The sequence below is a fragment of the Poecilia reticulata genome, chromosome 1 (assembly GCF_904066995.2).
Source record: "Poecilia reticulata chromosome 1, P_reticulata-male-v2, whole genome shotgun sequence".
In the NCBI taxonomy this organism is placed as follows: Eukaryota; Metazoa; Chordata; class Actinopteri; order Cyprinodontiformes; family Poeciliidae; genus Poecilia; species Poecilia reticulata.
The window spans coordinates 23,756,011-23,780,359 of NC_088830.1; the positions used below are offsets into that span (position 1 = coordinate 23,756,011).

The following is a 24,349-nucleotide window of genomic DNA, read 5'->3' on the forward strand; positions in this document are numbered from 1 at the left end:
CACTATTTATGTATAAATCTCTGAAAAACAAATTACTTAAGAAAAATTTAAGTGGTTTCAAACAACATGCTGTTTGTCAGTAGACCTGCCATGTCAGGCTTTAATCCACTTATAACTGTGTGTAAGCTGATGTCAGCCAAACATATACAGCAGAGAAGAAGGGCTTGTGTTATTTCAATGCCAATCTGACCTTTTGGTAATGTTTTATCTTGAATTAGGTAGATTTAAAACTAAACCAGGAGTTTAAGAGTTTTCAAGATGACAAGCATAGCGGTTTTGATTGCCAGTGTCTGTTAACCAGTGTTCAATTCAGTGTAGCCCTGGAACCAGTTTGACGGAAAATCCTGCTGTGTATTAATTCTGCCTTGCTTAAAGAGTTTGACCCTAAAATACTTTTACTTGCTTTTTAAGATACCGTATTTTCCGGACTATTGCGAGCACTATACTATAAGCCACACCTACAAATTTTTAGAAAAGAAAAAGTAATAATAATGGAAACGTACATATATAAGCCGCACTGGGCTATATGCCACTGGTATCTCCGCCGCTCTCGGCTTTCCATAAGTACCCAGCAGAGGGCAGAGAGCAGGATTACTATTGCAACAAGTAGGGTAAAACTAACCTGTCTCACGACAACACCGAACCATAGTTTCATTCATGCTGAGTTTACGTGCAGTGGCTCTATTTCCCTCCTGTACTGCCAGATCGATAGTCCTCAATTTAAAAGCTGCATCGTTTGAGTTTGAAGAAATTTCTCCGTCGTGCCTGCTGCTAGCATGTGCTTGTTCTAAATGAAAATTAGCACTTTCTTCTTTGATTTCCAATTTTTACTTCCAATGATTCCCTTCCTGTTAAAGAGCCCCCTGGTGGTTGACGAAAAATCCACAGAAAAGCCGCACCGGGCTATAAGCTGCATGGTTCAAAACATGGGAAAAATGTAGCGGCATATGATCCGAAAAATACGGTATATAAACAAAGCACCAGAAATAAAATTCAACATTCAATTTTAAATACAAATACAATAATGTTCGATACATTTTAATATTATAAAAAGGTTTATTTATCTCAGTACCTCAAGTCATTAAGTGGAAATTATTTTATAGATTTCAAAGACTACAAAGTCTTTATTTCTGTTAATAATGTTGATTTTTGTCTTATAGAAGATGACAAAAAATTAAACAAAACAAAAACATCTCATACTGAAGAGGGTACTTAATGAAAAGTATGTTTAGTAGCTGCTTAAAGGTTATCAGTTTCAAAAGATACTTTTAATCTTACAAACGAGCCTCATTGCAATGCATATTGAATTTTACTTAGTATGAGTGTATATGTTTGTGAAAACTTAGACAAAGTAACAAAAATATCAATGCTTAAGCATCCTCTCACATTACATTTTACACAATCAGAAAGGTTACTAAGTGGTAAAAATACATATACATTAGAAATAACTAAAAACAAAATGTGTTATTGTTAAATGAAATTTTTTTGTTCTTTAGATTTTTCTCTTCCTTCGCTTAGAATCTAGTTAGAAATGAATTCTGTAACAATGATTTCCTCTGAGGTTTTGTGAATTTAACATTTTTCACTTTTAATTTATTTTATAATTAAGCACATGTATATATATGTGAAATGTTCTCCGTTCAAAATGAATAACTTTTCACACCTTGCCATGCTTTTCTCTGCATGCTGCTTGTAATGATTGAATTGGGTTAATTGATTGGAAATATGAATGTCCTGAGGAAGTGTAAAATCTTAAGCAAAACATGTCTTCTGTTTTTTTTTCTTTCTTTCTTTTTCTTCACAGTCCTGGTTCCTCTGACAAGGCCTCTCTGAAGCAACAGCTAAACGTGTGTCATGAAAATTGGAAATCTGAAAAACAAAAACGCATCACCGCTGATAAAGAACAAACTGCTGACACTAAAAAGGTCTTTCTCGCCAAACACTATTGAAAGTACTACTACAGAAAACGGAAAAACCCCACAGCGCCCCAAGAGGACTCCCACTCCAACACGATTCGAATAGGACTGTGTGTCCCCTTTTCATGGAGGAGGCTCCAATGAGATTGGACGGACAGACTCAGAATGCAGGGAAGAGGAAGAGGAGGAACTGTCTCACAAACACTTTGAAATGGCAGAAAGGAAACACAATGTAAAAACCTGACAAATGACCAATTTAACATTTGTTTATCTTTCTTTTATATACATATATTATATATTTCTTTTACATTTTGTTGTCTCCACAATGAAACTCCATGCATTGGCTGGGAGATCCAAAAATAAAAAATAAAAAATGAACGTAATGACAAACGGCGGAGTCAGATGTGCAAGTTGAAAAGATCACTACCCACATTTCATACGTGCATATCCACATTTCATGGATACGCACGTTTCATGGATATGAAACGTGCATATCCATGTATGCACATCTCTCCTGCAGCGTCACGGTCCCACTTTCCACCCACTGCCCCACATAACGCCATCACAGCTGGAGCTCAAGAGTTAACCACGGCCTCATACCTCTGTGTCAGCACACTCTGCCGCTCCACTCACTCAGCCCTGAGCCCCTTTCATTTCCGATTGGCCAATCATGGTGACACCATCTGATGGTGTGACATATATGCACTAAGTGGCTGGTCTTTGTTTACCTGTCGAAGAATCAGGGCGTCCTGCTAGTAGGAGAAGTGAAAGTCATGAGGCGAGTGCAAGAAAGTGAACACACGACAGACAGTCATAACACTAACTCTACATGTGCTCTTTCGTCCCCTCACCTATGCACTATTAATTCATTTTCAATAAGGGATGAATCATGTTGCACATCAGTGGTCAGATGAGTGATTGGAGGAGAGGACCGAGGTTGACTGTCACCGTAGGGATGAAGCTCTGTTAACGTCTTGGCCCCTAAACATGACACATTCTCAGTCACAAGCATGCACACAAGCACCCTATTATCCATCAACAGCAGTGCGTGCACAGCTTCAGTTTATTAGCTTTAATTTTGTTTTTCTTGCAATTTCTTTCAGATTTGGTTTTGGGTTTGTATCACCTGGATTGTTTTGCACCTTCTCTTGCATGTCATGCCACCATGCGTTTCTGTAGTTTGCAGTTATTCATTAAGTAGCACATTCAGACTTTAGCAGCAGTTTCTCAAACTTCTCACAAATGGACAGCACAGTGGCAACAGCTCATCACATGCATCCCTTGCATTGCTTCATGCTGCATCCCAGTCACATCAACATCCAGAAAACACACACACACACACACACATACATATACAAAATGCACACTAAAACCACCGGCAACCTGAATAAAAGGGAAGCCTTTTAAACTTGGTTCTCCAAACCGCCTTTGTTAATGGTTTTTCATTCATTTAAAGGTTGTCTTTTTAATTTGAACTATTTTTATGTAAATGTTCACATTAGAATCGCTGTTATTTTCATCATGACACAATCCAACTCACAAAAGCTGACCTCACAAAATAACTGGACTGCCGGGCTATTGGTTCTGTTTTGCAGGGATAGTAAACCGGGCTGTGAGAGGACTTTCTGGGTCTCTATAGAAACATTAGCTCTATGTACAGCAAGTCTACGACAATATATGGAAGTGCCTCTGTATTCCCTCCATGCAATTAGTAATTAACTTGACTTCAGGTTCTATTCCCGTATATAAGCTAAGGCTACAGGGAACGTTGGTGTTGGTGCATGTGGAAATCTTTGGCCCAGGACGGATGTTCATAGAGGACTGCAACCATTTTTTTTTTCTTATAAAGACAGAGAGATAATATACATATATATTTATGATGAATGCTTCTTTTCCACTTTTACTCCTCAAGCTTGTTGGCAGTCTAGTTATTTTCTGAACTCTTACCCCCCCACACACACAATCCGTTTCAGTAAGATCGCCTTGCTGTTTCGAATCAAAACGACACACACCATCGCCATCTGCATTATAATACCTAGATGATCATGTTAAAAAAAAAAGAATCGACCTTAGGTTTGAAGAAAAGTGTTTGTTTTTGATGGAAAGTATTATTATTGAAAATAATGTGTCGATTGAGCCACGTGCAATGCATTGGGTAGATCATTGTGTTTGTCTGTTAGAGATTTTTAAGAAAGCTACGAGAAAAGAGAAAAAAAAAATTGTATTTGTTTCAAGTCCGTAAGCTCCGGGACTCTAAACTAGAGGGCCATGAAAAATCCTAGTCTTTGTAAGTTGGGGGGTATTTGTTTTTATTTCTTTTGTCTCTTTTTTAAAATGTTTTATGTGTAATCATTTGTTTATAAAAATGTGGGAGGGCTGAAGGAAAAAAAAATAATCTACACAGCTTCAAAACAGAATCTATCAAATGAAAACTGGTGCTTTAACACTATAAATCCAGATTCCTTTTCAGAACTATTATAAATGAACAAAAGTAACAGACCATTTAGGAAACAGCATTATTCCTCTCTCTTTGTATTCTTCTCTTTGTATCTAGTATGGGGAGAGGTTCCTGTTCCTTAAGGTTGTGACACAAAAGGCATTCTGGTTCAACCTTTCGAAAGAAGCAAACCCTAAACAGAAAACTTAGCCATGCACTGCCTGAAACTCACCAGCAAAAGCGAAACAACCCTCCCAGTTTCATTCTCTTTTTTTTCCCCACACAAAACATTGGCATAAACAGCTGAAATTATTCTCTTCCTCCTGATGCTTCACATCCATAATCCTCGTTTTTTTTTTTTTCTTCAACCTTTTCTTGAATCCAGAGTTGGAATTGGAGTTCTGGTGCTGATGTGGATACTGAACGTCTGTACAGATAACATAAAGAGAAAGGGGGCATAATAGCATCTAATCAGGCAGAAATAAGAGGTCTGAGCCATTTATATAGCAGTCAGCAAGGTGAGCCTCTCCCCCTTCCTTTCCACTCCCTCCTTTGTAAATGATGACTCTTATAGTGCTTGTGCCGTAGTGTATAGTTTCCCAGCTGTAAAGGTTGTCCCTTGAAAGTGCCTTTTGTTCACAGACTCCATTTTGTAATTCAAAATGCCCCTTTTTTTGTTTTGTTTTGTTTTTTGGAAATGGCTTTAGGTTGCAGGTTGCCCCTGAGTGTCACAAGGCGGCAAAAGATTGCTGCCCAATCAGCGCTCAGGGAAAGCTCCTTCCTCTGGCTGTAAAATGAATCCCCTCTTCAATGTTCCTCCCCTCTAATCCTTACTTCATTTTCAAAGCTGTGTATCTATATGTTTATAATATATATATAGATATGCGCCTTTGTAAAGTACAAAAGAAAACTGGTGTGAATTAGTTCTTTACTTTTTATTGATAAATGATGAAAAAAAAAAAATTCAAATAGGCAAAAAAAAAAAAAAAACTTGTTCTTGTTCAACTCTTGCTTTCGTTTTCTTTTCCTCCGTCTCCACTGTCTGTTTTCTCTTAGGCACTGGAGTAGTCTGTAACTGTGTCCGTCACTCTCCGTCTCTCTCGCGCGCGCTCTGTCCCGCCCTCTCCGCTGTGGCGAGGGTAAAAATAGAAGAAGAAAAAAAAGAAAAAAACGAGAAAAAAATATTTGCAGAGGAACTTTTTGTCTGAGCAGAATGCAGTTAGCTCACATGTTATTCTTGTCTGTATGCTTCACATTGTATTACCATACCCATCTTCTTCAGCTTCTCCATTCAGCAGCTAATGTAAGTGAACAAATTACACTGATGGGCTGTTGGGGGTGTCCTTGGGTGGGTTCAGGAGGTACGGCAGAGTTTAAGGGTGTGTGCGCAAGAGAAGAGAGAGGTTTACAAAGAAGACTGATGGAGTCGACAGGGCTGAATGAACTGCTATGGCAATGTTGGTTAGGGGCTGCTCAGGCTAGGATAGGAGTTTGAGCTTTTGTTTTGGCTATTTATATTATGGCTTTGTTCTATACCCCCTTTTTGTTCCCTTTTAATTAGGAATTCTTTTTTTTTTCATATTTGCTATCAGGGTATGCTGTCATTTAGGCTTCCTATGAGGAAGCTTCGACCTGTAAAATTAAAGCTACAAGCACCTTATAACCGGAAATGTCCCACATGAGGCTGAAAGGGGTGGTTTTATTTCCTTGGTTAAAATCTCATATCAATTCCAACCACACTTTTCAAAGAAAGGTATTGTCGTTTACGGCAGGTTCCACACTGTGAAACCCTCAGCAGTATTAGCCACCTATCACGCAACAACCAGATCGCTAAAAACGCCACCAAGAACCTGATCTATCCGCTTTGAGAGGATTCAGGGAAGTCCCTCCCCGTTTCACCTCTGCCCACCTCATGCCGGACTGCTCCGACTCTTTGTTTTGTTGTTTATTTTGGTCTTCTGATCTTTTTAATGTGTATGGTTACTGGTGAAATAGGCAGCCCCCACCCCCATCTCCAGTGCCCCCCCCAGATCCCTTGATTCCCAGCTCTTCTGCACCCCTGTTAGTATCCTCAGTGCAGCCCCACTTCTTTGTAAGAACACCCCCAGAGCTCTAGGTGAAATGCATGTGTTAATTACAGTTTCTTTTCCATAAGAAGAAAAACACAGTTTGAGAAGAGCAGCACCTGATTGAATAAAAAGGATGTTCTTGACTGTACCACCCTGCTGTGTCATGTCTTTCTTCCTGATGCCTCAACATGGAGTGGAGCTGAATATAAAAGGGTAAACTCTGGGATTCAAGCGTCCCTCCCCCCCCCCCCAATTTATTCCTATTGAACCACAGTGACGAGAAACAGAACACCCTCTTTCAGTTGTTGGGTTTATTACATATCTGAACATGTAAAAATTATCTTGGTTGTGTAGTTGTACCATCTAAGCTCCAAAGCCAAAATTATTCCAAGGAAGGCCATGTGTGCAATAGGTGGTTTGTTTCTTGAACGCACTTCCAACTTGATTGTATTGATTGTAGTTTATTTCTAGCAAAAAAAAAAAAATGGAACAACAAAAAATCTCTTACAGCTTAGATGAAAGCAAAAGTTAACAATCTGATCTTACAAGTTTAAAAAGTGTAAATAATTTTGGTTTTGGGGCTTAGAAGGGCATGACATAAGTCAAAAAAATTATTTGACAAACGAGGGTGTAAAAGTTACCAAAGTAATTTTAACAATTCCAAACACAAAAATTCATTACAGACTTTGGTTCCAAACTAACTTGACTATACCCAAACTGCCCATAGAAAGACTAAAACTAATTGATAGAACTTACAATTTCACAAAAATTCAACATGTATAAAACTCATACATTTTTCTTTGCTAAACAAAAATGGGGCCAAAGTGGAAAAGAAATAAAAATACATCCTGTGATTCAGAAGTTTGTAAAGCCTAACTGGACAACAACAACTTGAAGAGGTGCTTTTCTTTATGACTGTCGGCACTTTACTCCATCATAGAGGATTTTTCATTGTTCATTGAGGTTTTCAGATTTTCCTTTCTGCACAGCTCTTTGAAGGTACCACTGCAGCATTTAAATCAGGGTGACATTTTGGACTTTGAATGGACCTTCACAACAACTTTAGCCTTTTTGTTCAGTGATTTCTCTTTTAAGTGATGACCAGATGGCCCCACATTTAACTGTAGAAATCTTCACTCAATAACTGCAATGTGCTCAGGTACCAACATCCATCCCTTAATCTGGGATTAGATTGTTGGCAAATCATCTCTCCATCCTTGTGCTTCAAGGTTAATATGAGATGTAATTTCTGTGTGTCACAAGTAAATATTTGCTCTAATCTGTCATAAGGACATTATTCCAGAAGTCTTGTGCTTCATTCCAGTGCAGCATGCCAACATATTTTCATAAAAATTTGGCGGCCCAATTGAAACCCTTTCAAATTGACATGCTTGTTCAATCTTTTCTTCTGCTGACATGAACTTTAGAATAGAATTTAACATGCTTACTGATGCCTGTGTAGTCCAGTTTGTAGCTTTTACAAACTCCCTCAGCATTACACTACCTGACCTTTGCTTGGATGTCCACTCCAGCAAATACTGGCAGCTGTATTATTTTTTTTCCACTAACATTTTTTACTTTAGTTTGGAAATGGTTTTATAACCCTTCCCAGATTAAGGGACAGCAACAGTTGCATCTCTAAACTACCGTTGACCTTCTTCCTTGGCGTTGTGCTGAAAGAAACATGTGCGCTCCAGACCAGCATACTTCTGTTTTTATAGAAGCTTTAAACACCAGCACCTGGCAGCTGCTTTCACTCTGAAATCCTACCGAACAAAGGTTTTTTTTTAAGCTTCAGTTTTTGTTTGATAAATAAAATCATTTTAGATGCTTCTGCTGCTAAAACCCAGTTAATTTAGATTAGGATTTCATACAGTGCTAGATTTAAAAGAGGGTTCACATTATTTTCTCCAACTTAATTTTAACTCTCTCATTGTCGAACATTACTCGCTCCTTATGTTTCTGACTCCTCTCTTAATTCTGTAAAGCATTTTCACTTTTTTGTTTCCCCCATCAAATTAATAGATGTATTATTTTACTTGTGAGATATTACTAGTTCCACTGTGAAAATATACTATGAATGTAAAGCTACGCATACCTTCAACAACACTTGAATCTTTAGCATTCTCACTTATGGATCATCAATTTGTCCTGAAACACTAAATTGGAACAAAAAAGTTTGAGTTTAAGATGTAAAGAAATGTTTTGATGACAAAAAAGATAGTGTAAAATTTAATAATTCAGTTTATTCACTGACATTTCTCAACAAATGTTATTTTTGAGAAACTCACAAGGAATAGAAATTCCATTTCTACTCAGTCCAATTCAGTCAAAAAAAATTAAAGGAAAGTATCGATTATTTACTTCAATGCATTATTATCCCATCCTATGCATGCACAAGTGACAGTGGAAAAAAATTTATCCTAAAGGCACATATTGAATAAAAATATATCGACAAACTAAAACATCTTTAGAAATGCAATTGCAAAGAAAGTCACTAACTTATTGCAGATTTTCTCTACAAAACATATTGAAATGTTAAATTTGTCTTTAAAATGAGTTCTCCTCCTGTGCAAAAACTTTGCTTTCATAAACAAAAATTCTCAAAGTGAAACAAATTCATCATGTAACAAAACAAAGCTGACCAGCATTACACACGGTGTGTCAAAGTATGAAAATATGAGCTAAACAGATGTTCACACACTCCAGATGTTCTGAGTCTGATTGCACTTATAATACAGCAAGAATAAACATGGTTTGAGCTAGTACTGAGTTTCTTTTATCAACTTTGTGTGTTTTAAACAAGATGATAAGCAACTGAGAATAAGAAGTAAAGAAGAAACAATCTGCATTTTAACATAAAAATAAACCAACAACATGAATTTCAATCTGAGAGGTAAATACCCTCTGCAAAAAAACAAAACAAAAAAAAAACACAATTCACTTTAAATCCAGTATTACACAACTCTGACACTCTTTTCTTTGGTGATCTATTTTTTATTATTTTTCTCGATTACAATCCAGCGTCAAGATGCATTTACCGTACCTCAAAACTTAAAGATCTTCTGACTTGACATAATAGTTTGCTGTTACACATATCATTTTCATTAGAACTTGTGCATGTTTAATAAATAAATAAATAAGTTCATTATCTACCATAATTACCAGCCTAGTATTTAATTAGATCAAAAGCAATGAATAACATTCCTTTTGTAATTTTACTTTTTAAATAGCTGAAAGTGTGGAAGCTGAAGTTGTGCAATTTTTACTCGGAAAACAGACTTTTTTTTTCTTCTTTTTTTACTTTTTACTAGTATGAATTTAACGGAGGAGAAACCAAACTTCAGCGTTTGCGTTATGCGTCCTTGTCTGTCTGTCCTTCATTTGACGCCCCTCATCTTCACTTTTGTTGGCTGGAAAAAAAAAAGTATGCGTAGCTCTCAATGGCATTATATCCACAAAATAAATTGAGCCAACTGTCCCCCTGTGGAACTGCAAGAGAAGGAAAAGTAGAAGAAAACGGACAGCTCATTGTGCCGTTGCAAGATGTCTCTGACTAATCATGCGCTTCAAGGTTATCGAGCGTGCTCAAATTTACTTCCACATTGCACAGTAGTTAAATATCTGTGGGGTAAGAAAACATCTTAAAAAGATAAGATCTGCTGTGAACAGAGTAAAAACAGTGTCGGTTTTACTGTAGCCCAATATTTAGAGGGTCTGACCAAAGCAATGCCTCTAATTTGTCCCTATGGGAATAATCATAATCATTTCATCTGAACACAGTTTAACATAACCTAAGCCCTTCTTGAATGCTGAATGTCATCATCTTCATCCATCGTACTGACGTTTCCTTCAGGATTTGGGGTCTCAGCAGGCTGGGGATGTGAAAATTTACATCGCATTAATGCATTTCAATAACTTATAAAACTCAACAAATGTTTGTTTATGAAAGTAATAGAATAAAAAAAAAAGAAACTCGCATAGATTCAATATATTCTGATTTAGTTCAAGTGTTTACTTATAATTACAGGTTACAGCTAATAGAAAAAAAAAACCCAAACTGAAAATTAGAATAATTACACAATTATGAGGAAGTGTGATGATTTGACAGCTGATGTGGCAAGACAGTCACATTATCCACAAGATGTCATTGCTAAAAAAACAAAAAAACAAACGCTCATTAATCACAGGAGTTTCTTAGTAAAAGGTTCAGTAGAAGGAAAAAATGTGACTGAGAGATATTCAACTTTGAGTTGACTGTAAAGCAAAGGTCATTCAAGAGTTTTGGGAGATTCACAAGGTGTGGACTAACCGACTGCTTCAGGAGTCGCTCCACACAGATCTGCTCTCACTGACATGTTCCTCGTTTTAAGTCATGTTTGACCCTTGAGCTATTTGTTTGGCCCTATAGACTCCATTTCTTAAATATTATTTCATCAGTCGGATCAAATCAGATTTTATTACATCAGTAAGAATAGATGTTTAGTATTGTTTCATTTTAAGAAGCATTCACTGAATGTAGGGAAAGCTATAGTATCTTAAAGGTCATAGGTAGTTTTATCAATTTATTCTGCCAGAACCAGCCTTTTGAGGACTTTTGTTAACTGAAATTAACATTTTAAGCCACAATGAAGGACAGACGCGTCTTACTTAGATGTGGTTCAGAGCGCCAAAATAAAGTTTAGATCTCATGCAATGACAGTTCTTCACTGACCTAAACCCTTCAGTCACCAGTTCCAACAGCGCAGACTAGCTGAAGGCTGATGACCGCTGATGACCGCCGTGCCACGCTGCACTGATGCAGTAAATAATGAAAAACGAGTCCAGACTAACTACTATACAGAAATATGTTAGTGTATTACAACCTGTTTTCTTTTATCCTATCTCCAAATAAATCTACATTTTGGGGGGTTTATTAGCATAAACATCAAAATGAATGAAAACAAAACACCTAAAATGCATATTTTTATACTTCATTAATCAGATGCACCGGTAGAGGTGCTACCTTTCCTGCTGCCAACAGAGTTCTACCGTAAAAACAGAAACTTATTTGTGATGACACACCTGTGGGTTCTCATACACCTGGGGTGGGGGGTCAGTTTCCTGGACTGGGTGTTGCTTCATCCCCTCGTCCGTCTCTGTGTCCTCCTCTCCATGTGGAGGTGGAGGTGGAGGTGTGCTGTTGTCTGTGTGCTGGGGTGGAGCACTAGTGTTCTGGCTCAGGGGAGAATTTATCATCACATATTTTAGATGGTCATTTTAACTCCAGAATGATGAAAAAGGCGCTTGTTTACCTGGAAGTTGTGTGAATTGTCTCCCTGGTCGCCTGTCTCTTGGACTGGAAGCCTTGCACCACCGCATCTAAAAGGCACTGCGGCATGTTGAGGACGTGGTGGAGGAGGGACTCTAAATGGCGGGTTTCCACTGGATGGAGGCGGAGGTGGGGGTGGGGGTGCAGGAGGTAGGCACGTCTTGGTTGTCTGAATATGCGCACATTAAAAATGAGATTTTAAAAAAAAACCAAGTTGAAGCAAAACCACGTTGTCTTGTTGATGCATTTTGACTCCATTACTCTTTTGTCCAATTCAGGTTTCTAACTTTCTAAGGACAGAAGGAAATAAAAAAAAGGAGTTCTGCGTGATCATCCTCATTTTAAACTGTGACACAAACACACATATACGGATGAACATGTTCAACTAAAGTACCTTAGAATCTATGTGAAAATCTACCCCAATGTGGCTTGTCCTTTACTTTAGTGTTTTGCCCCAGAAAAGGGAAAACACATTAGAGGAAAACTATAGAAAAGACAGTTAAGGCCATGTTAGAACCGGAGGAATGTCCTGCGTGGGTGAGTTGTTGGGAAGCTAAACAGAGAATCGCACACACCCAGCTGCATAGCACAATCCGTAAACGCTTCTCTCGTGTTTTACGTTGAAATACCGTAAAACGGTAAAAAATCTGTTCCGAGCTACGCCGAACGGTATCGCATCTTCCTCTACTTACCATCTCTTTGTGCTTCTTGATTTTTATTGGCGGTTGGCAAGAAACGTTTGGTATTTCTCCAACTGGTATTTTATCCTCTTCTTCTTGATTTTTTATTGGCAATACATGTTTTATCGATGATTAAACATCTCTTTTCATCTTCGGAAAGCTAAGAACGCAATCGAACCACTCCCACTTTTACGACTTCCTGTATCAATCATAACATAAGGCGGTGCTTGTGACGTACACATGTCTTTATGGATAAAGTCATCAATGCTGCATTTTTTTTTTTTTACAATTTAAACCGCTGGTATTTTTTGTTTATGGTTTATTCAGGTTGCGTCCTTTTTGCACAACTTTCTCTGCTTGTGTCAGCTTTGTCAACTTATTGTGTGCCTATTTCTGTTTAGATTTAAATAAAAGTCAAGTCATCACAGCTCAAATGCTGGGGTTAGTGCTACCTTGTGATGTAATGCACAGAATATAGCTAACTGGAGCTTTTATAAAAACAATATATTTCGTTATGTTTTTGTTGTTGCTTATTTAGTGTTGTATAATATGAATGAACAAACTAACCCCTCCACCCCCTTAAAACTTTATGAAATATGAAGTGTGTTACAAAAAGTGTGGAAGTCGTTCTTATTCTGTGCCTTTATGGTTTATGCCGCTGTACGTCCTTGAAACTTTTATTTTGAACTGCAGGTCGGAAGTGTAGTATTGGCCAGCTTCCTCGTGACGACATTTCCGGCTTGTTGCTCGTTGTAAATACAGCAAACAGCTGGACGCAGACCCCTCTCCTTGTCAAACACTGTCAACATCTGTGTCAGCTGCTGGAATCAGAAAACCCGTATCAATCCGCGTTTGCGGTGATTTGTCTGAACTCTTGTCTCCTGCCGCCTCCTTTCTGGGGCTAGCAGCTTCGAGCTAAGTTACCGTCCGGGTACTGCTCAGGTTCTTTTTTGAGGCTCAGGTTCTCTGCTGAGTTCTGCCCACAGAAAGAAGTGTCTTCTCTCTCATGGTGGTTTTAGGTCAATGGGGAACTGCTTGTTTTCACAAGGTGGGGATGACCTTTCGCTGCTGAACGATTCCGAGGGGGGCAGTCTGCCCGGAGAGCCCCCGCCACCCTACCAGGTAAGCAACCTGAGTGTCTACTTTTCTCGCAGCCCGCGGTTGACGTCACTTTTCATTGTTTTATGACTAAAATGCCATCTATAAATCCATCCCATGAATGAGTAGTTGTTTAAAACGTCTTAACGTATAAAAGATATAGTTTGTGATTAGGCAAATCATTAATTTGTTCTATTAATTTCGAAAGCCATACAAGTGTAGGTCAGACTAATGGGAGGTTTACACTTTGATTCTGTTGGGCTAAAATGAATTGATTTGGACCGAACTGGACTCTATGTAAAAACAATTGGAACTGGATGGATATATTTGTAATACACCTCAACATGACTTTTGTTGTATTTTGGTGCTTTATGAAAAATAAACAAACAAACAAACAAAAAAATAACAACCTGTAATTAAATTGTGGAAATAAAAGGACCATAAATAAAAGACAATAAAAGGAAGTTTGAAAAGGAGCGTGATGTGCAATACTCTTCATTGTTTCCAGAGTATATAAAAAAGGAAAAAATAATTTCTTGACATGTAGGTAATGAGCAATAATCTTACCTGAATCTTCCCTTATGGTAACTTAAAGTTAATGCTCAGGAAAAGTTATTTTCTAAAGGTTTCATGTCAGGAGAAATGAGCCAAAACTCCAATTGGTAGTCTTGTTTCTAAACACAAATAGCTCATTATGACAAATGCAAAAATCATGGAGAAAGTGAAGCACTGAGAAGTCTTTCTGAATGCACTGTACATGTCTGAATACCCAAAATCCCCTCTCTCTCAATCTTCTGGCATTTAGCAGTTGGGTATAATGTTGTTAATCTTAAATGGTTCAAGACAGGGAAGGTTTTGTTTCATTTAATGTCAGATGGTGAGAAAAAAAAAAGTTGACCTTTTATGTAGCGCATGTATCTCAATGTTTCTGAATAAAAGTCTCGTCTGCCAGTTAATTTCACAGTCAGATAAATAGACTTCAGTGTCTGGAATATCTCCCTGCGGCCATGTTTCAGTAAAACATAAAATACTACATTCCTGATGTTCCCACTGTGTCCCTGCCAGCTTTTCATTCTCATCTGTTTTTGTTTGCCTTGAATCTAACATTCCCCATGTGTACTTCAGTTTGTTTTTCGGGTTTTTGGGGGGTTTTTTGTCCTACATTTTCAATTTCTCCTGCTTAACTTGCGTGGGATTTGTTGTCTTAATCCAGGTGTTATTTGGTTTTTGAGAAGCCCAATCACCTGGTTCAACATGTAAAGCAATTCTCCAGTTAGCATGAGTACTCACAGTGAAGATTTTTACAAAATGCAAGCTGTATGAGCAGAAATCCCATGAGCAGCAAAACATCTAAGCAGTGTAGAAGAAAAACTAGATTTGTGGTCGAATTTGTGTGAAGCCAATGCTCTACACCTCTGCTTTTGGAGATGACACGGGCTGCGTTTCGTGATCTGTTGTCTGTAGCAGCACACCCCGCCGCTGCCAGTCTTCCATCCCACGCCAGGCGAGAGTCGTCTGGCCAACCAGCTGACCGAGGAGGAGCAGATCCGTATCGCTCAGCGTATCGGACTCATCCAGCATCTTCCCAAAGGCATCTTCGACCCGGGCTCTGACGCCTCGGAGAAGAAAGTCAAAGAGTAAGTCCTAAATGTTGACATCATCACAAAACTTTATTTAAAAAAAAAAAAAAACTTTTGTTTTCTGTCCCTTACGGAAGTTTTCATATGCAGTATTTATTTATTATTTTTAACATTTAGTCTCAGCATAACAACAAAATTCATTGTGTTGCCTTGCAGATTCATGTGATAGACCAACAGAAGGAAGGATATGATTAGGAAGAGAAGGGAAATTATATTTAATCAACTGAGACCATCTGTGTGTAGTTAAACCTCAGTGTACATCCAGGTGTTCTGCGAAGGTTTGTTACAGAAGTGAACAAACGGCATCAGGGAACACAGGCGATGCATCAGGAGAAAGTTGTGGGGAAATTGTAAAGCACAATTAGGTTCTGAAACAATATCCCAAGCTTTGAATGGGTCACAAAGCTCTGCTTAATCTAGCTTCCATAAACGGAAAAACTATGGCAATATTGCACATACTAAAACATGGCTCTCCATCTAAACTGGCAGGCCTGAAAAGAAGAGTATTGCGTTGTAAAGAAGAATGGGTAAAAAGTTCAGTCTCCAGATGTATGAAGCTGTCATAGATTAAAAAAAACAACAACTTGCAACTGTTATTACACCGAAAAGGCTTGTTTGCTGAAACGCTGCTTCTCTCTTCCTCAGGTGTGTGATCTGCATGATGGATTTTGAATATGGTGATCCCATTCGGTTCTTGCCTTGCCTTCACATTTACCACGTGGATTGCATCGACCCCTGGCTGATGCGCTCCTTCACCTGCCCCTCCTGCATGGAGCCCGTGGACGCCGCCCTGCTGTCTACATATGAAACCAACTGAGCCCCGCCGGTGGCTGCTACCGTGCCTGTCCAGAAGGAACGGCACCATTTTTACCCTCGCTATTCAGCAGGTAGCCGAGGCGGTGTGGCCCTGCGCAGGTATTTCTAAGGTCTCTGGGGATGAAGACACACATCAAGAACAGTTAGTCACATGTTTGTTTGAAGAAATGTTGCCTTTTCACAGGAGGATAATATGCCAAATCAAGTCAGATGAGCTAAAAAAAAAAAGACAAAACGCAGTGATTTTTGTTTTTAAGTAATCGGCTGTTTACTTCCTCTTTGGTGTAATGTCCGTTATTTCAGACAGGGAGATTTATCTGAGTCATGTCTGCGTGTAATAAGTTGACAGTGAAAACACAAAGTGAAAAGATGATTTTCTTATAGAGAATCCATATTCTGGGATGTTGCAGAAACATGTTCACACAATTCACTTTAGTTTCCGCAACTAAATTAAAGTTGTCAGCAGTTGGAGTTTAGATGTTATCAGTTCAGTCATTTACGTGATTCAAGAATTGACTGTCTTTTATTTTGGAAGTGTTAGTTGTTGAGTGCTTCCTCCATATGAATTCTCCCTTTTGGTTTTGAATTAAAATCCAGTTCTTCCAGATTCTATACATGTTGTTTAGCATCAGAAACATTTACAGACTCACAACTCTCTGTTCAACTTCCTCCTTAACGCATATTGAGCTCCTAATCGTAAAGTCTGCAGCTTGTGGGTTCCATATAGAAATGTGTTTTAATTTCTGTTTTTAAGTGTTTCAGGTAACGGTTGTTTGAGACTGGCACGTCTAGGAAGTGTGACTTTTTTGTTGTTGTGTGGTTCTGCACTTCTTTTAGCAACTTACAAATTTCCAAAGTTTCTGAGTTTAGTAGCACAAAATGTTTTCGCCTTTTGATGTCTAACACGTAATGTGAGACTGACTTTGTGTTGCGTGGGAAGAACTGGTGAAGCAGCAGGAAGGGATGTAGACTGACTGAATGTAAAGCATGATTTGAACCGTTGAGAGATTCGAGTACGAGGACATTTCTGATTTACTGTGTGCTCGCCGTGCCTTTTCTGAAGGTTGATGTAAGCCAAGTTCTGTGAAGTACAATCAGTTTTGACTTTTACTTTGTCGTTCTTTAGTTTTCCTCTAGGAGGAAACGCATACCAGCACAGTGTGTCACAGGTGTGTTTGAAGAAACAAACAGCAAGAGTCTGTATCTGTTTTAATTTATAACGTATGCAAAAAGTGCAAAAAAAAAATTGTAAAAACTGATGAAAGTCACAATAAAAGTACATTCTGAATCTTTTGAGCTGATGTGTTGTGTTCATTGGTTTTGAGTATTTTCAGCCATAATTGAAAATTCTCAAAAAAGAAAAGAAAACAAAAAAACACAAAAATAAAGCACAGAAGCTACTAAAATACACGTAGCACACTTGGGCACAAGGACTGTGCACATGTGACACATGTGGAGCAGGGCCTAAAACAAAACCATAACTTAAGGCACTTAAGAACAAATGACAAAATACCAAGCCCTCACTAAATGGAACTCTATCTATATAAACGTTTTTCAAGACTTGAAATTCAACGTTTAACTGACAGTATTTGATATTTGGCATGTCCTCAAAGATGGCAGCTTATGCTGTTGGCTGGACATAAATGAACAAATGAACCCAATGTCAGCAGAATCCAGATGAGCAAAAAGATTTTTTTTTTTTTTTTTGCTTTAAAGTTCTTAATGTAAATTCTCGTCCTATCTTTGAGACCCTGAGGAAGAAAACTTAGGCCGCTTGTAGTTCCTATCTCCTTCTTTCAGTCACTAACCAAAGCTTGTGACCGTACAATAGGAACTTAGATTGATCTGTAAATCAAGACCTTTGCCTTTTCGCTCAGTTCTCTCTTCATGAGAGATTGATAGACACCAGTCTGGTCTATCAATCTCCTGCTCCATTTTTCACTTCTGTGAAATAAGTCCCAAGATAAAACTCCTCCACTTGGGGTTCAAGAGAATGGTCTTGAATTTGATTAATACATTGATTTGAAAATAACTGAATCTATACATCTATAGGGAACAGCATCCTCATCTGCCTGGCAAAGAATCTTTTTTTTTACCTCTTTTATCCCCACAGAATGTTTATACTCATAATCTGAAAAACACCAATAGGCCAAATAAACAGAAGCCATCAGGGACAACATCCAGCTGCTGGGGGTTCAGTATCAACACGGTCATATCCATGAAAAGATAATAATGGAAAAGAAGTGTAGGATAAACAAGTATTGTTTTTCTCTTTTTACAGCAGATTTTATTAAAAAAAGGTGGCATACATACAGTATTTTTCAGTATTGCACATTTAATGCATTCTGTGCATCTGTGCATTAGTGTGATAGGGAAAAAAGTACAAATTGAGTCAGTACACAATGTAAACAAATACAAAATAAATCTAGTTTATGTTAAAAGCTCACAAACACATCAGTTATTTACAAAAAGGATCTTCAGATCAAGAAAACACAGTATTTTTTTTTCTTTTTCAAACTGTCTCTATAATGCATAGAGCCCCACGACGGCAGCCAGAGCCACAAAGAGTCCCAGTATCATCCTCAGCATTGGTGAAAAGGTTCCTGGGATCTGGAGTGTTTTACCATGGACTGCATTGGAGTCTGTTGAACTTTGCCGTTGCCGATTTCCCGCCACACTCAGCATCTTCTGCAAGCCATCAAACACCTGTAAACCAAGTAATGATTAACTCAGGCTAATCTTGTTTGCTCAGCTGCCTGGCACCTGGCAGGTGATATCCATTGCCCATCCACCACCCCCCTCCTCACCTGGATGTTGAACTCGAAGGCCCTGACGGCCTCCTCCAGCACGCCGTTCCTCTCCTCCGCCGTCAGCTCCACGCTGTTCATCCGGCTGCGATAGAGCTGCTTGAACAGGTTGGGGCTGGAAACGCCAGGGAAGGCAAAGAAAGACAGACCCTCGCCGCTTTTCAACCCCATGGACTTCTGGGCAATTCGGCCGAGCACCTGCCCTCCAGACAGGTCTCCCAGGTATCGGGTGTAAGCGTGAGCAACCAAGAACTCAGGGTTTTCTTTGCCAATCTGAAAAATACACAAGAATAAAGAACGTTAACTTTTACATTTCCTGCAGTCTGTGTAAAAAGGAGAAATTCATGAAATATTTGTTTCTTTTTTTGTCTATGCTAAAACTTAATGTATCAAGTTATATTGGACCTTAAAACGGGCTGTACTGAAATAAAGTGTTGTTGTGTACAACAATGACACTTTGCATGTGGAATGTAGAAAACCTACCTGTCTGAGTCTGTGGCTGTATCTCTGAGTGGCAGCAGGGACGACAATCTTCTCCCTCCAGTCCGGTCCGTAGAAGTACTCCAGGTCCTTCTCGATTGACTTGATCCGGGCCAGTTCAGCGGGGAAGTAAATGGGTGCCACAGCGGGATGGTTGGAGTTTCTGTCCATCTCTTCCTCCAACACCTGGTAGATCTCATACAGGGAGCACAGGAGGAGCTATGGAGGAGGCAGAGAGGTGGATTTGGTTGACCCGCTGGATTCCAACCAAAATTTAATCAATCTCAGCGGATGTGCTGTAGAGTTTGTCATTACCTTATATTGTGGAAGTGTAACTTGCCCCCGCTGGAAGCTCAGCATCAGTTCTGTGTTTTCTGCTCTGACATGACTCTCCTTGGTCACCTCTTTGATTTGTTCTGACAGATCTCTGTGTGAGAGAAAACAACAACGTTGGTTTTCAGGATATTAAAGAAAAGCAGTCATATTTGGACAATGTTCACTGGGGGAAAAGACCAAAACAAAGTTTTAGAGGTATGAAGGAAATCACAGTAGCTCAATCTAACCTGGTAACGGTCTGCTCTGCTGACTTCTGAGTCCTCTTTTCTGTTTCCATTGTGCTCCAGGTTTAAATATGTCAAACCTGTCAGAAAATATGTTTATGAAAAATGTATCATTTTGCACATAATATCCCAACACTGAGAAGATTTAGAAAATCTAAACATCAGCACATGTTCTGATATTCGAGTTGTGATTTACTTACCAGCTGTGATTAAGTCCTTCAGATGGAGATGCAGCTCTCTTATCTTGCTCTCTTGCTCAGTTTGAGAGCTCTAGCTCTTCTCCTTCTTTTATACAAGCTGCTTGTCTCCAACTCCCTCCCCCTTTTCTGCCTCAATGAAAACAGGAAGCCTGAGTCACAAACCGTCTGCTTAACATGAAATGGCAACTTCAGCAGAAGCGGTGGGAGGAGTCGAGACAAACCATGATACAGCTGTTTTCACAAGCAGGCTTGGGAAAACTGCCGGGGGAGGGAGTATGGGACATAGCATGAGTGAGGATTTTTTGGCAATTCCCTGGAAAACAAAGCCCAGGGCGGGCCGAGTGCAAAACGTGACGGGGCAAATCTAGTTCCCAAAGTTGAATCGGAGGAGGAGCCAGTGCTAAACATGACACTGAACATTTCTGAGATCGCCATGAGAGGAAGTGTTCAGACTCTAAGGTCACACAAGCACAAGTCACATGTTAATTCACAGCTTTAATTTGAGTGGAAAGATGAGCAAACACTCCCGCAACAAGCTTTAGTTGACAAAACCAGCCACAACCTCACAATAGGCTTACAAAAAATCCAACACAGTTAAGAGTGTTATTTCTTTATCGAATCCCGATAAATCTGATTTTATGTAACACACGATTGAACGCAACACAAACGGATACATTAGAAAATAAATGAATAAACTATATAGTTTAGGCTGAATCCCTTGTAAAAAATAAAAAGGCTATGATATAGTTGTGAATGAACTGAAAAAAAATCCCTGATGTTGTGTCTCCAATCACCTCTTTTTAGGGAAAACTGATGAATAACTTAAAAAGGCCAAAGTTGTATTGTGGAAGTTTACTATTCCAAAAGGAGAAACGCTGTCTTTACAAAAGACGGATAGAAAGATCTCAATCTTTGTGGCATATCTAACGTGCCTCTGCAGGCAGTTCTTGAGGCAGCCCAAAGTTCAATTGTTTAGGAACTTCCAGCAGACCTAGTTGTCCTGGGTGGAATATAAAGATCCAGCAGTTCAGCAAAAATGTTTAAGTGCCAGTTTGTTAAAACTTCAAAAGCAGCACAATTGAAAATGACTCTTAATTAGCAGTGCATGCCAGTGGATTGAAGTATAAATATGTGGGCACACTTTCCATTAACCATAATTGTTTTAAGTTAAAAGTTTTAATTGTGCTCTTCTGATATTAGCAGATTATAGACCAAGATCTGCACACATTTGTTACACAGTTAGCGCTATGCCAGCTGTTAACATCACAGGATAAGGAATTCATCTGTATAAGAACATGGATTACTCATTCAAATTCATTGACAGGTATATGACCTTTGACCTTAGTGAGGAGTCTGAGTCAGTGAAAGCCTGACTTTATGTTAGAGATCACCTGCTTAGCGAATTAAGATAGCACCACCAAAGGTTAGACTGCCGTCTTAACAGAACGTGCTTATGCTAGAACAAAGTATTCTGAGGCTTCATGTCATTAAGATTGTGAAACTGACAGGTCATATGGAAATTGCTTTTTGAAAGAATGCAGATTTATGCTACTTTCTGGTTTTTAATGGTAGGAAATGCAGCCAGCAGAGAGAAAAACTTCCAAAAAATACAGAGCTTCAGTGTCAGTGTCACTTTATTACATTAATGATATAGCTTAATCGTATTTCAAGAAATGCTATGGATTTTTCAAATGAATACGCTTTTTGATAAGTGAAAGCAAGATTTACAACAACCTTAGTTATGTAAGGATTCATAAGTACAGCGACACCCAGTGGTCATGTTTATTATAAATCATGAAACAGCACTCCAGCACCGAAACGTGACTCAGCATTTTAGATGAGGAGGAGGAGGAGGAGGAGCCCGGAGTAAACATGAAACAGCAGCTGTCGTTCCTGTCTACGTGAAGAACTGAGGTTCACCCCTGGGTCTGCGCGAGCCAGAGTTGTGAGGTCATTAAAGTCGTGAGCTTTAAGTTATAAAATCAATAAAGAGTATTTTTCCACTTTAGAGTTTATGCTAACCTGAACGTCTCATAACTACGTCAGATGCTCTGATGCTAGTCCTCCGCGTTTCTAATCAAAGGTTGCGATAATCTAATGGGCGAAATGAAGCAGAACATTATTTTCATTGTGAAAATAAAGCACAATCAAAATGCTCTGAAGTCTCTTGTTTGCATCGTAATTTGTTGGGTGGCATGTTTGTTTGACCTCTCGCTTGCAGCAGTCGTACCACTCTCAGCCAGGTCAAATCACAGTGAAAGTCTTTATCAGGAGAAAGTTAAATCATTTACCCACTGTAAGTGTCACACTGCACAGCAGCTTACCATGTGGGTCTTCTGATAGAAAACATTTGAATAACCTTTGAACTCTGGCACAGATTCAGCTGGTGCAACAGTAAAAGAAGACAGGAAAGCCTCTACTTGTGATTTTTTTGTCTTCAGCAAGGGCGTAGGATGAAGTTTATCAATGGGGGGGGAACACATATCGGAAGATCCGTAAATAGCTTGAGCAAAAATGTCAAACAATGGTGTCATCAACGTGTTACTCTAATCTGACCCCTTAACGAGTAATCTAACGTGTTACTATTTAAAATCCAATAATCAGATTAAAATTACGTATCCAAGTTACGCATTTGTGATTTTTAGAAAACACATATTGTTGCTTTCTTCTTTTTCCATGAGGAGACATGTTTCATATGCAACACCAGCGACATATTGCAGCCCTGCTCAAGCACAGAGTTCAGAAACAATATGAAATGGGAAAAAAGTTATTAACCAATTAAGTCGTGTTTCAGATTGTTCTTGAAAAACTAATCAGTCACGGCTGATTAGTGGGTGAACTCAGGGCTGCACAGTGAACCCGTTGATTTTTTTTTTTTTATACAGCAGACAGCCTCTCCCCTCTCTTGCAGGTACTGCGTACCCCCACTAAATGTTTTAAGGGTACACAGTACCCTGCCGTACCCTCTTACTTTCACCCCCGCAAAGGGCCCATTGCAAAGAGTTACATTTTTGATTCTGTTAGACGCTAAGGCCCATTTCTCAGAAAAACAGAAACTTATCAGGCCACAGAGACATGGTGTGATTTCAGGGAGTGTCTTCAGTCCATATAATCAGCTACCCTCCTCATAATCTGCACAGACTTTTTTTAGAAACTCTTCTCGAATGCAATAGTAAAAACGTCTCCTTTCAGCGCTGAAAGTGAATAAAATAAGTAAAGTCAGAATGCTTTTGTTAGCTGATTTTATGCTCCATGTGCCAATACAAATTATGATTCATCGATTAGGATTTCCATTCTCAACATATGTAAAAAAGAAAACCATATAAACATATTTTATAAAATGCATAAATATATGCAAATGCAAATATATGTCAGTTATGACATCACTCTCTCTGTGATGTCATAATATCGTTCTCTTTGTTATGACATCATAAAACAGTCTCTAAGTACTTGAACTTTCCCAAGATCTTTCATTCAAGCACTGAAGAAAGACTGAAGAAAACCTTTAACATGGACAATAATCTCATTGACGAAATTAAAGAATTTTACATCAGGGTTCAAAGAAGGAGGTTAGGATATTTAAGTACAGAGGAGTTACTCGATGAAATTGCAGGACTGATGAAAAAAGTTAAAAGATCTTACAATTTAAATCCGTCAGAAGAAGATGAAATGGTGGAAACTATTCTTGAACATTTTAATCAAGAGAGGCAGCGTCCGAGCTGGAGTGTGTGGGGCTTTTTGTCCAATTGTGGAGAATCATTCATGAGCGGGTTGAGTAATGGCCTGGGTTTTGGAGCGGCTGCAGGCATTGCTCTGATTGTGTGCACAAAACTCCTGTCCTAAACTGTCCTGTCCTCTTCTGAACCTGGATGGTGCTTGAGGGAGGGGTTCCCGTCGACCTGATCTTCAGTTGCAGAACCTGGCTCTTGGGACGTGGAATGTCTCCTCTCTGGGAGAGAGGTTCCTGCCTCAAGTGGAGGAGTTTAAGTATCTGGAGATCTCGTTCACAAATGAGGGAAAAAGGGAGCAGGAGATCGACAGGCGGATTGGGACAGTGCCTGCTGTGAAGCAGGCACTGTACCGGTTTGTAGTGGTGTAGAGAGAGCTGAGTCAAACAGCAAAGCTCTCGATTTACCAGTAGATCTACGTTCCCACCTCATCTTTGGTCATGAGCTTTGGGCCATGACCAAACGAACAAGATCACAGATACAAGCGGCCGAAATGGGTTTCCTCTGCAGGGTGTCTGGGCTCGACCTTAGAAATAGGGTGAGAAGCTCCAACATCCGGGAGCAACTCAGAGTAGAGCCGCTGCTTCTCCAAGTTGAGAGGACCCAG

At 39.1% G+C, this 24,349-nt stretch overlaps 4 protein-coding genes across 20 annotated transcripts in view; 2 read left to right on the forward strand and 2 right to left on the reverse strand.

Moving 5' to 3' along the window:
• Positions 1-6,570, forward strand: part of nfixa (nuclear factor I/Xa) — a 136,594-nt gene extending 130,024 nt beyond the window's left edge. For all 16 annotated transcript variants that reach the window (XM_081609568.1, XM_081609572.1, XM_081609563.1 and 13 more), the window contains one exon: positions 1,805-6,570. In XM_081609568.1, coding sequence (XP_081465694.1) covers positions 1,805-1,819 — 15 coding nt within the window. In that variant the 3' untranslated portion in view covers positions 1,820-6,570. The remainder of the gene's footprint in view (positions 1-1,804) is intronic.
• A 2,078-nt stretch (positions 6,571-8,648) lies between these two features.
• Positions 8,649-12,609, reverse strand: LOC103468417 (uncharacterized). 2 transcript variants are annotated; one of them, XR_014088477.1, is made up of 4 exons: positions 12,426-12,609; positions 11,717-11,902; positions 11,487-11,636; positions 8,649-10,297 (listed from the first exon to the last, which is right to left on the reverse strand). XR_014088477.1 is itself a non-coding variant. In XM_017304782.2 (4 exons), the coding sequence occupies exons 2-4, from the start codon at positions 11,800-11,802 to the stop codon at positions 10,217-10,219; spliced, it is 321 nt and encodes a 106-aa protein (XP_017160271.1). In that variant the 5' UTR covers positions 11,803-11,902; positions 12,426-12,609; the 3' UTR covers positions 8,649-10,216. The 2 variants fall into 2 exon arrangements, 1 of the variants encoding a protein (XP_017160271.1); XM_017304782.2 differs by having other exon boundaries at positions 11,487-11,640.
• A 299-nt stretch (positions 12,610-12,908) lies between these two features.
• On the forward strand, positions 12,909-17,263 carry rnf11a (ring finger protein 11a). The gene is made up of 3 exons (XM_008415513.3): positions 12,909-13,535; positions 14,976-15,148; positions 15,797-17,263. The coding sequence occupies exons 1-3, from the start codon at positions 13,437-13,439 to the stop codon at positions 15,966-15,968; spliced, it is 444 nt and encodes a 147-aa protein (XP_008413735.1). The 5' UTR covers positions 12,909-13,436; the 3' UTR covers positions 15,969-17,263.
• Positions 17,264-18,228: 965 nt separating this feature from the next.
• hmox1b (heme oxygenase 1b) lies at positions 18,229-20,121 on the reverse strand. The gene is made up of 6 exons (XM_008415487.3): positions 20,015-20,121; positions 19,818-19,894; positions 19,570-19,681; positions 19,258-19,473; positions 18,775-19,047; positions 18,229-18,673 (listed from the first exon to the last, which is right to left on the reverse strand). Exons 2-6 carry the CDS (start codon positions 19,865-19,867, stop codon positions 18,491-18,493), a joined length of 834 nt encoding a protein of 277 aa, XP_008413709.1. The 5' UTR covers positions 19,868-19,894; positions 20,015-20,121; the 3' UTR covers positions 18,229-18,490.
• Positions 20,122-24,349: the final 4,228 nt, after the last annotated feature.